A 12,842-nucleotide genomic window follows, 5' to 3' on the forward strand; every position below is an offset into this window, starting at 1 on the left:
GGGGAGGGGAGTAGAGGGGAGAGGAGGAGAGGGGAGGGGAGGGGAAGAGAAGAGAATAGAAACACCTCTGTCTTTGCTTCTTTCTAACTTTGTCAGAAAATGTTATAGTTGTGAAACAATAAAAGTACCTGGTAATGAATCTATTTACATGCAGAGACCTTCTACTGTTTTAAACTAGAGAAAATAAGATAACTTCATCTCTTGCTCAAACCCTAAAAGGAGCAACAGCAAGCCTTCAAAAAAATGTACAAGATTAAAACTCCTACTATGACCACCAGGCTGAAGGTTCTGTAAGGAGGAACCCTGTGATTATGGTCTTCACTGAATATAGTGATGGAATGGGCCACCATATTCAGTGAGGGACACAGAACAAGTTCACTTTGAAGTGTTTTTTCACGTCTCTCGAGTCTGAGCTGGTTTGTGTCTCACTTTGGCTAGCAGAATCTAGCGAACTCGAATGTGTGCAAGGTCCAAGCTCAGGCGGCAAGAGGCCTTGATGTTCTCACTGTTGCTGTTCTACCTGCGATCACCACTTTGTGAATAAACCTCCCTGACTTTTGGAGGATGACACACAAGGAACACAACCATCTCTGTAGCCCCAGTGAACAGGAAGCCAACCATCAGGCAGCTGCCAGTGGCTGTAGTCACGTGAATGAGTTTGGGTGAGGCCAGAAGAGCCACTCAGCTTCACCCAGACCAGTCTCCCAACCCACGATTCTGAACTAAATAATTGATTAAGTTTCTGAGTTTTGGCGTGTTTGTTACTTAAGAAAAGAAACAAATACACTATTTGAAGTACTGAGTATGAAGTGTTGAATAATTATTTGCTGCCTGACTAATATCAAATAGGGATGTCAGTTTCTCTCACTTCTAAGTGAATATGAATGGGTGATCTTTATGGATTTGCTTTACCTTTGTATCTAATATGTGTGAACATGAACAAGGTTTAGTGATATGGATGAGTAACCATTCTGTATTTTAATATAAAATTAAATTATTGGACTAACATTTCCAAGATGTTTGCTGAGAGCAATGTTATTTCATAAGACTACATGGGGAACTGTTGAGGGAGGGAGAGGGATTAATTTTGGGAGGAAACGTGGCTCAGGGTTCAAAGACTGAGTATTGAATTCAGAGTTCTTGAATTTGAATTCCAGTTTGGCCATTTACCAATTTTATGGTTTGGGGCAAATTGTTGCTTCACATTTATAGATACTAATAATAATACTCCTAACCTCATAGGCTTATTGCCAAAATTAAATTAATAAATATAAAGTATTTGGAGCAGTGTCCTACTGTAAAGTAAGTGCTATTGTGCAGTCGGCTATTTGCATTTTAGTAATAATGACAGCAGTGAGAATAGAACTAAAGTTCAAACCTCAGGAATTTCCTGAGCTTAATCTCTTCTGAATTTTTTACTTCCACAACAGAATTTCTTCCACATTGTGCTGTTCAATGTGGAAAGCATTAGCTGCAAGTAGCGATTTACTTTTAAAAATTAATATTGAATGCATGAAAAATTCACTTTCTCAGGCACACTAGCTGTATTTAAAGTATTCAGTAGTAACATGTGGCTAATGGCTATTATACCTGAAGTCACTAGTATAGAACACCCCTATTACTGAAGAAAGTTCTGCTAGATAACACTGAGCAAATACCACGACCATTTCTGAATTACAAAACAAAACAAAAAAACTCCTAATTTTTGTTTGGCTGTTTTTGGTGGGGATCTGGGAAGGAAATTTATCTCTACTTAAAAGAACCCTAAAAGGCAAGTCAGGATCAAACCTATATTCTGCTCAGGGCCAAATGACATGGAGGAGCCATGAGGAACTAGACATGGACCAGCTTTCAGGAGTGAGGGTCCTCCCTTCTGGAACTAACCCTTAATATTTTCACCCTTATTCAGAACATTAGTTTTTGAGGAAAAGAGTGTCAAATATGTATAAATCTACTAGAACTATAAATTTTGATGGTAAAGAATTTATCTGGCACTTCTGAAACATGTCTAAGTGTTAAATGGCTTACACACATTAGTTCTCTGATTTGCACAACAAAAATACAAAGAGCCCATTCTTTCTATATCCCAGTTTCACTGTGGTAACTCTGAGGGTCAAACAGATTTTCTGAAGGTCTAAGAATAATAGGTGGAAAGTGTGGGGCTCCAGAAGAGATCTGCTTAGCTCTGAAGGCCAGGCTCTTAGTTATGACTCCTATATCCTCTTCGCTGAAGGACGTAACGGTATTGACGGGCCCAAGTGTGGCTCCCATCAGCCTCACTAGATAATGACCATGAAGGCAGGCTCCATTCCTAGAGGCTGCCTCTTGGAGAAAAGGAGAACCAAGAAGGGGATAAACTACTTAAAGCCCATTGCCAGTGTGGAAAACGTAATTATACCTACTTACGGCTCAAAACAGTAACTCCCAATAAGAAAACAATAGTAGATACCTGGGGAAAAATAGTCTCTTCTTCTCCAAGTAATCATTCAGCCCCTTTTGGATGTCCTCTAACAGAAGGTTGGCTTCTCGAAGCTTCTCAGTCATCCGTGGCTGGTCTCCTGCCACTAGAACCCTAGGATCTTTCACCTGGATTCCACCAAAATAAGGTTAAGTCAAAATATGCGCCCCAAATTCTGAGACTGGCCATGGCCTGAAGGGGTGGCCAGATGTCACCAAACTAACTGCTTCCTTGTTCCTACCCTCCTTATCCCCAAGCCCACAGAGGCAAGTGCTCATTTAGCCTGTTATTCCTTCAGTCATGGATTGAGTAGGGGTTGGGGACCTGAAAGCAGCTGAATCATTATATTTTAACAGCTGGAGAATTACATCCCAGGTCACGACATTCTGATCTGGGGTGGCTCCTTCATCTAGGGAGTGTGGAGCTGTGTGTGGCTCCTCTGCCATGCGACCAAGTGGAGGAGCAAGCCAGCTGCAGACTGAAGCAGGTGTGGGAAGAGGAGCCGTGGTCAGAAGTATGGAAAGATGACTTGGGAATTCCTGAGAGTCATCATTTTGGGAGGTCTGGCTGTGCTTTCTTTCCTTTTGTTCCAAGGAATACTCATTTTATCTTTTTGGTTGAGTACCTGAGTGGGCTTCTGTAATCAGAGACTAATACAAACAGCACACTGGCTGGGCCATATAAATTCTCACTTATCTCACTCCTGCAAACAACCAGGGCAGATGCATTGTTTGGAGACAAATTCCTTGTAAATATGTCCCAATTTGAATACATTTGACTTTTAAAAGGAACACAATATGGTCTCTTGAGAGATGCCCTAATTGCTCTGTATGCCCAATTAAATTCTCATCTTTCAAAGCTTTGTTCTAGGGTCACCTGTCTTTGGAGGCCCTTTGGAGCCCTAGATATAAATTTTATTTTTATATATGCTATAGCTCTTATTTATTTAAGCTTATGTTCTCATAAGATCGCAAATTCTATGAAGGCAGAGATATTCTTATCAGCTGCGAATATCCTCTGACTCCCAAATAATACCTGAGTCACTATAGATATTAAATATGTTAAATAATTGAGTGACAATGTGAGCAATTACTTAAATTCTAATAGGATTCTCGAGCTATGAAATTTTTATTACATTATCCTATATGATATAAAGTTTTTTTTTTATCTCATTAGAAAGGATAGCTAAGGGCCTGGGAGATGGCTCAGTAGAGTAAGCACTTGCTGACAAGCACATGGGCCTGAGTTCAATCTCTGGTTCTGAAAAAAAAAAAAGAAAGAAAAGAAAAAGAAAGGACAGCTAAATAATGCAAACTGCTAATAGTTACCTCTAAGAAGAAGAAATTTCCAAGATGTCCTGTATTCTATGTTATATGTTTTCTGTTTGAAATGTAATAAATTAAAAAAATATCAAATTTGAAAATATCCAATTTACTCAACAGTTCCAAGGGACATGTCCACCACGCATGAGGAGGGGCATCTTGCAGGACCCCACACTCCTGCTGGTGGCATGTGTCGGGGGTAAAATTTACCACTTGAGACATGAGTGACTTCCAGTAACTGTCAACAGTGCCGAATTTCCTGCCCTCTTCTGGCATCTGGGCTATGATGTCCTCTGAGCTGAAGATGGGTTCCAGGTACAGCCAAGTAGCTTGGCACTTCAACCAGGCATCCAAATTTTCCTGCACACGAACGAGCTTTTCTTCCCATTTCTGTGAATTTAGCATTCCATGTCATAATCATTAAGCTGCTCCCCTGCACCACAGACCCAGTGACTGAACAAATGGATGGATGGATGGATGGATGGATGGATGGATGGATGGATGGAGGAATTCATCCATTCATTCATTCATTCATTCACTTATTTAATAAGTTCTTGTTGAGTGTCTTTTATGCACTGGTCACTCTTCCAGGCAATGTCAATACAGTCATGAATGCAACAAACAAGAGTTTTTGCCCCACAGAGCTCACATTCTGGTAAGATACAAATAGTAAGAGTAGTTATGACACTTATTCCATAATAAGTGAGGGTCTGAGTGCTTTATGAATATGAAACAAATTTAATTCAGCAACCTTATGGGGTACAAGTTATTAATAAATCTCACTTTATTGAAAACTAAGACACAATAGTCAAGCAACTTGCCCAAGGCACACATCTGTAAACCAGAACTTGAACCTGGGCAGTCTGATCTAAAGTTCATACCCTTGTCTCTGTTCCCTTTACAGACAATGAGCAAAGGAGGCTAAACCTCTACCTCCAAGTAGTTTTTATCTGATATTAACTTAGGTCCATGAGAAACTTTCTAAATATATTTTATTAGGTATATTCAAATCTTGTCCTTAGGCGGATTGTGTACTTGCTTAGATCTATTTTGAGTTTATCAAGCTCCTTTTTCATTCAGGAGAGAGTAAGCTTCTTTGTTAATTTAACTTGAAACATCCTCCCCTGAGAAACCCAGAGCTAGTAGTGCACCGCAGAACATGGAAGTCCTCTCACCCTGCATTCTGTCTCTATCGGCTTGATGAATGGGGAGCCACACATGGTCTGGGTCTTTATCACATGATCATCGAGTAACAGCTGAATTTCATCAATTGCACATAGGATGTTTGTATCCTGAAAATAAAGAACCACTGCCCATCAATATCATGAGTGACCACACACACACACATACACACACACACACACATACACACACACACACCCCATTTTTCTGAAAGCCTTACAGCTCAGAACTCTACCCCACTAAGAGGCATTGATAAATGAGATTTCTATTTTCTTCCTTAAAAGTGATTTTTTTTTTTTATGGTACCAGGGATTGAACTCAGGACCTTTGCTTGCCAGGCAAGCTCTTATGCTGCAGAGCTATCTCCCTGGCTCTGAAAATGTTGTTAAAGATACTAATTTGTCACCACCTTCACAGATATAAAGTTATGTGACTAAAGCCTATGTGGGAGAAGGCATCTGCCCCTTCCCAGTGTTCCCGCTTCTTGGCCCTCTGGGTTTCTTGGTGGTCTCTCCTCTAGGCAGAATTTGCTGCTATAATCTAACTGGTTTAGTCCTATATCCACGTGCTGCAGCCAACTCATTATAACTGTTGTGGTTCCTTAGAAATAAAATACAAGTATTTTAAAATTTTTATTTGTATGTATTATTTTTAAAAACTTATTAAATTGATGGGACATAAATACTTGTAAGTTGTTTAGAGCTTTTTTTTTTCTACTACCAGGGATTGAACTTGCCAGGCAGGTGCTTATTCTACTGAGCTATCTTCCTGGCCCCTAGAGCTAATTATTTTGTAAACAAAGCTATTACATTGTTGTTTGATTTTTTTTTTTTGCATATAGGTATCATGATAAAAACAGACATAAAAGCCACCCTAATCCAAGATAGCTTTGTAGCCTCTATCCTATATATTTGATGGGTCATATTTCAGAACCATGTATGTTTACTGTGCCTTCCTGGTCAGCTCCTAAGATGGCACTTCCCTTTCCGAGCCACTGTGACATAAGCCACAGCTTATGTCAAATCTGATCTTTCTTGCTCTAGCTTTGCTCCTTTCAGGCCTACGTCTGTGTGGCCACATTAGGCCTAGGACGTGTACTCGCACCTTCCTTCACCAGTAACTCGCACTGGGAGGTGCGTGTCCAGTTCTTATTAGAGTGGTATCTTCCTTCCTATTTTGCTGGAGATCCCTGTCTATAGCTACTTCAGTTGAAAACTCTGAAGTGGTACCAGCAATAACAGAGCTATTCTCAGGCTCCTGAGCTGAACTCCTGAGCTCAGCCCAATAGCTTCCATAGACCATGCAAACCAGGCTTCCAGGAACAGGTGACCTGGCCGTGCTGGTAGAGGCCTGTAATGAGCTCGTGTGGGGCTGGCTCTCCTCTGGCTCACTGTCTCATCTATGTGCTTTTTTCTTTGGTCAGTACTAGGAATTGAATCCAGAAGCACTACCACTGAGCTATACATCCCTAGCCCTTTTAATTTTTGAGATAGAGTCTCACTAAGTTGCCCAGGTAGCCTTAAATTTGTGGTCCCCCCACTTTAGCCCCTTGAGTAGCTGGGATTATAGACTGCATTGTCACCCTGGGTTCACCCACAGTTTTTTTTTTTTCATTATGTATTTGCAGTGTATCATAAATACATTTATCATGGGGACCTGATACAGATATAACATCTTAACATAGCACTTATCCAAGTGTGAAATCAAAGATCACAACTTCTGAAACTAACGGGAGAAAGAAGCCATAGGAGGGCAATATTCAGTCCAGGAGAGAAGGAAGATATGGTAATTTTTAGTGTTTTGGTTCTTAATCCACACTGAACATTAAAAACTCAAGTGGCCCTAAAATACAGATGCCCAGACACTATGATTGTGAGGAGAATAGAGAGCCAATGAAGGTCTTCTTGCAGGCTGCCTGCCACGGTGTGCAGGACGTGTGCATTAGCCTGTTGCCTCCCCCAGTGTCCTTCATCCCTACCTCATGCCCCACCCTAAAAATAAGTCAGAACCCAGAGATAGCTGAACAAATGTCAGGGGTTTACACACCTCCATATGTGCTATACAAACTCATATGTCATCTGCAGTGCTGGTGAAAAGAAGTCTATATCCCTGCTGTTCAAACTTGGCCCCAGTCCCTGGGCTTGTTGGAGCTACAGGACTACAGGCCCGAGCTCCAGCTGACAAGTCAGAACCCACTGTTTGGTGATCTCCCGAAGAGTCCTGTACATGGAAATGTTCGAGAAGCCCGTGGCATTGTCCACCCCGTGTCTGTTTTTGAGGGCCCTGAGGAATGCTAGAAGGATACAGAAGCCTGTGCTTGCCCCGGGAGAGGCTCATTCCGGAGGCTTGCTCAGTTCCTTTACACTGAGGAGCTTCCAGGATACTGGGGCTGCTTCAGCACACTTGCACTTGGATGAGACTCACAGTATCCCTGTACTTCACGAAGTTGAATGTCATGTTGCCCCAATCTAACTTCATTTTCTCCAAGTTTTTCTCCAGGGAATACTCCTTACTAGCAGCAGCACCAATAGGCTCCAGTCTGGAGAAAGAACATGGCAAAATCAACATCAATAGGAGGAAGCAGAGAAACTCATAAGGAGGAATTTTAGCTCAGTCTTAAGGGAACTTCAAACAGCTTTTATTTTACCAAAATGTTTAAGATTTGCCAGCTACTTCAAATGTGTGACAGAGTGTCTCCCTTATTGGCTTTTGAGGCAGAATTATGTGTCCAATAGTATTCCCCCCAAATTTCTCTGTCAAAGTCCTAACCCCTAGTAGCTCAGAATATGAGTGTATTTGAAGAAAGGGTCTTTAATGAATTAGTTAAGATAAAATGAGGTCATGAGGGATGACCTTAATCCAGTATGACTGGTATCTACAAACCAAGGAAAGGCCTCAAGAGAACAGCCCTATGGACAACTTGGTCTTAGACTTCAAGTCTCTAAGTTATGATAAAATAAGTTTTGTTGTTTAAGCTTCTATTGTTAAGCTGTGATGCTTTGTGATTGCAGCCCTAAAAAAGTAGCATAGCCAGTGCTGAAGCTCAAAGAATGATACCCCAAAGTACAGTGCTTTGGCAGGCTCAGAACATTAAAGGAGCACGGATGGTCTCAGAAATAACCTCAGAAGCAAAGTCTTTCTGTGCTTCTCCTGCGGCCTCTCTTCTTCCCCCATAGTGAGTCACAGAAACCAGAATTTCTCTTCCTCAAGGTTGGTTATAGAAACTAGAACTTCAGGGCTGGGGAGATAGCTCAGTGGCATAAGTGCATGCCTGACGAGTTCAAGGTCCCTGGTGAGAAAGAAAGAAAGAGAAAGAAAGAAAGAAAGAAAGAAAGAAAGAAAGAAAGAAAGAAAGAAAGAAGAAAGAAAGAAAGAAGTTAGAACCTCTTTCCTCCAAAATCGTACCACACAGAGGCCAAGAAAATGGCTTCTCTTCACCTCTCTTTTTCTCTCTCAGCATAGATTCTTTTGTCCAATCACATTTATACATGGCTGGCTTCATGAAATCTAAGTGTAAAATTAGTTCCTTTCTAGAAATTTTGATCTTCATTGCTCCCATGCTATGTAACTCTGATTAAATAAATGTGTCGTGCTTTTCTCATTTACCTGACTTTTGGTATGGGCGTGTTGGCTAGGACCTTACAGTGAATGAGTAAGAACTCACACATTGCGGCTACACTGGATAATTCTTTGCCATGGAAGATTGTTCTGTGCATTTCAAGATGTTTAGTGGCATCCGTAGCCTTTTCCCACTAGATGCTAGTAGCAGACAATCTAACCCACCCCAACTCACTGCCTACTGTGACAACCAAGAGTGGTTCTGGATGTTGCCAAATGTATGCTGGAGTGGAAAACTCCCCCCACTGAGAACCACTATTTTGAGGTCACTGAAAAAAGACTTATTTTGTTCATCTTTTAAAAATCTTGGGGCTGGGGAGATAGCTCAGTAGAATAAGTGCTTGCCTGGCAAGCGCAAGGGCCTGAGTTCAGTCCCCAGTTCCACAAAAACAAAACAAAACAAAAACTTCATTTGCCTATATTTGTATTTGTTATCGATATTTTATACATCTGTTATGTGAAGGATTTTGTTTCCATCTCATCCCTTTGCTTGGCAAAAATGCCTGCTATTTTCATGACTTTCTGAGCAGAACCATCTACAGCCCCTGCTCGACAGAAAGGAATGTGAAAGGAAAAGAGGGGAAAGAGTCCTTTCTTATTTCCACATGGAGACTAGGTCCTAAAACCAGGTGCAGACACAGAAAGCAGAAAACCAAGTTCTTGGAAGAGGAAGCAGGAATTACCCTCCTAGCCTTGACTCTTGTTTTTCACCACATCCTAAGCTACAGAAAGACCATCTTTGATCTTTACTCACAAGTGAGAAAACAAATTCAGAGAAAGCAAGCGGTGTGTCCAAAGCCACACAGCTGAGGAGTGCGGGATGTGGGCCGGACATGTGCTCCTCGGGCCTCTGAGCTAGTGTTTCTTCCTTCGCGTTCTTGTTGGGAGGAACAACAGAGCCATTCACATGTGATCAGTCAAAATGTGCTGATGAAGTAGAGCTGAGAACTGTTATGTGGCCTCAGGAAGGAGGGAGAAACCAGGTATATATAATTCTAAACAGTAACTGTTCAGGATTTCAGAAGCATGGTTACCATCCTCAGGTAGTCTTTGGGAGAGGACCAAAAAGAACATGAATATAGGCACTAATTAAGAAAAGTAGATGCCAACTCAGATCATGAGACAAGGGGTCCTGAAGCCTCTGTGCTAACTGGACGTGTGGCCACAGCCAAGGCCCTGAGGTCTGATGTAGCCCTGATTTGTCCATGTCATAGAGTTGGTAGTGTAATTAAACAAGACAAAAGGCTTGCAATGTGCCTAGCAAACCACCCAAAGCATGACTTAAAATGTAAATGATTGCAGAGGTGTCAGCTTAATCAATTTGGAAATCCATGAAGTATATCAAGAGTTGACCTCACCCAAATATGCTAGAGAAGTCATTAGCTAAAAGCTGGGATAAAGCTGCATTAATTAAGGTGTGAGTGGGATACAGGGAAAATCACATCTCATTAATAGGTAGTTGCTGAATACCCAGATCTGATATCAGCTTGGATTACATGCCCTCTATGGTCTGAAAATTTTTGTCCTCCATGATGCTGTGAGTAGAATCATCTGTGGCCCCTGATCCACAGAAAGGAATATGGAAAAAAGGAAAGAAAAAAGGAAGGAAGGAAGGAAGGAAGGAGAAGAAAGAAAGAAAGAAAGAAAGAAAGAAAGAAAGAAAGAAAGAAAGAAAGAAAGAAAGAAAGAAAGAAAGAAAAAAAGAGTTCTTTCTCTGGTTTCTAGATTGGGACCTGGGTCCCAAAACCAGGTATGGCCAAAATTAGGGAACCACGTTCTTGGAAAGGGAAATATTCATATATTGAAATGGAGTTGGAAGGGGTTCCATTAATCTATTGGAACCTAATACCTGGTGGGATAGTCTTCCAACACCCAATGGGAAGGTCTTAGGAGGTGAGGCCTTTGCAAAGTGGCTCGCCCTTCATGGATAGGATTAGCACTCCTACTCTTCCACCATATAAGGGTTAGCAAGAGGGGATAGCCATCTAAGGGCTCTCACCAGACACAGAATCTGCCAGTGCTTAGACCCTGAACTGTGAGCAATACTTTTCTGCTATTTATAAGTTACCTCATGTAAGGTATTTTGTTACAGCACCAGGAACCCACAAAGACAATGCTTTATCTCCTAATTCTCACAATAACTCTAGTCACCCAGCTAACGCTCTTCCTGTTTTTCAGACAAGGAAGCCAAGATGCACAAAGTTGTTTTTTGTTTTTGTTTTTGTTTTTTTGTTTTGCGGAACCAGGGATTGAACTCAGGCCTTGCACTTGCCAGGGAAGTGCTTATTCCACTGAGCCATCTCCCCAGCCCCAAGATGCACAAAGTTTAACAATGTGGCCAATGCACCAATGCTTCCAGATTTGCAGTTCTTGGACACACCTGCGTGGAGAGAGGAAGAGTAGCTACATATTTATTTGTACAGTTTTTGTCTCCTTAAACAAATGTACTTTTGAGGGAGTAAAAAGTAATAGTTAAGCCTCTAGAGTCTGCTTGCCTATGTTAAATTCTTGTTTCTTTCAGTTATAGCTATGACTGGTGGCTAATTACTTAACCCCTTTTACCTCTGTTTATTTCCTGATATAAAGTGAGAATATTGGTTAGAACACTAGGTTGTTTTTATGGATAAATCTGTTAATGTGTATTAAATCCCTGGTGCAGAATAGGTATTCAATAGTTGATGTCTCTTGGAAACACCTTACTTGAGGGACAATGAGATCTTTGGACAAAACAATGACGTGTCTTGGTTATCAGTGGAGAATTCATTCCAGGACTCTGAGTGGATCCTTGAGGACGCTCAAGACTCTTTATATGTGCTGCGAATTCCCAAACCAATTAATGCTGCACCTATGTGATCACTTGCATGTTAACTCATACCTGACAGTCATAAGGTGTGTGTTTTGTCTTATTTAATTAACAATTGATAAGCACATAACCTATAGAATTTTTTTGTATACTCAAATCATCTCTAGGTTATTTATACTATCTAATAAAATGCAAGTGCTATGTAAATAGCTGTTACATTGCTTAGGAAGAGAGGAAAAATTCTATACATGTTCAATATAGATACACTCTTTTTTTTCTTAAATGCTTTCAACTCACAGTTGGTTGATTCACAGAGTTACTGAGGGCAAACTGCCACTTACACTTGTAAAAATGCACATGTGGCTAGGTCTGCTCATCAATGAGGGTCAGTGCCCTGGGGGCACTGGGAGGGAAATCATAGCACCCAAGTGGCAGAGATTTGGGGGGGAAGCACTTAGATGAGGCCTGGCCTGCCCCATGTGGAGGGGGAGTTCTCAGACTTCACTGGGCAACCACAATTGCTGGGAACATCTCTGTCCACCAGAAATGTGACATGAGCCATGTTCATAATTTTAGGGTCCAACAGTCGCATTTTCTTAAAAAAGTAAAGAGAAGCAGATAAAATTACTTTCTGTAATGTATTTTAACACTATATGCAAAATATTATCATTTCAGCATGAAATATTATAATCTATTTCACCTTTTATTTTGGTCTTTTTGAGACAGGGTATCCCTGTGCAGTTTAGGCTGCCTTAAACTCATTGTGTAACCCAGCCTTGAACTCAAAGAGATCCTTCTGCCTCAGCCTCCTAAATGCTGAGATTACAGGCATGTGCCACCATGTGTGACTTAGGACTTGTTAAAATCCAGCCAGCAGGGCCCATTCCAGAATGGATTCTTCAGGGTGGGGCAGCGCTGAGAATGTTCCTTGCTAGTGAGTTCTCAACTGCCAGCTGCTAGGACTCCTTTACTCTAGGAACCGCAGATGTCCTGTTAGACCCAAACCCAGACCTAACAAGGTCTCCAGTCTGGCAACACAAGATCTCTCTGGTCTGTTGTTGCTGAGCAGGAAGTAAAAACAGCACACAGGATTCTACGACTCTTAGACTATTGCTAAGACTTTGGTTCTAAAAATATCAATTGAAAAAAAATACAAATTCTCATGCACAAATTCCAGGGGCATTTGGAGACAGGGAAAATATCTTTTATTAGACCATATTTCATGGGGCTTTATTGCTCAGGGGATACTTCTGGTTTGTTGTTTGTTTGTTTGTTTGTGTAAAGACAAGTAAACTGAGGCTCAGGAAGGCTGAGTGGTTTTGCCCTGAGTCACTGACAGCTTGAGATTAAGGTTCAAAGAACTTTTTATATTTTTCTTTGCAATAAAAGTCCCTGACTCAGTTACTAGCCCTGACCCGTCATGAGCTCTGCAGCTGGAAACGAGAGCCTCCCCAACAGT

The 12,842-nt window shown here is 41.3% G+C and overlaps 1 protein-coding gene across 1 annotated transcript in view; it reads right to left on the reverse strand.

Annotated features, from left to right (window-relative positions):
- Window positions 1–12,842, reverse strand: part of Dnah3 (dynein axonemal heavy chain 3) — a 188,169-nt gene that overhangs the window by 122,235 nt on the left and 53,092 nt on the right. The window contains exons 21-24 of the mRNA XM_023701788.1: window positions 7,387–7,501; window positions 4,956–5,072; window positions 3,991–4,170; window positions 2,450–2,586 (exon numbers count right to left, since the gene is read on the reverse strand). Of these exons, the coding sequence (XP_023557556.1) occupies window positions 2,450–2,586; window positions 3,991–4,170; window positions 4,956–5,072; window positions 7,387–7,501 (549 nt within the window). The remainder of the gene's footprint in view (window positions 1–2,449; window positions 2,587–3,990; window positions 4,171–4,955; window positions 5,073–7,386; window positions 7,502–12,842) is intronic.

The sequence above is a fragment of the Octodon degus genome, unplaced genomic scaffold, assembly GCF_000260255.1.
Source record: "Octodon degus isolate 3935 unplaced genomic scaffold, OctDeg1.0 scaffold00001, whole genome shotgun sequence".
In the NCBI taxonomy this organism is placed as follows: domain Eukaryota; kingdom Metazoa; phylum Chordata; class Mammalia; order Rodentia; family Octodontidae; genus Octodon; species Octodon degus.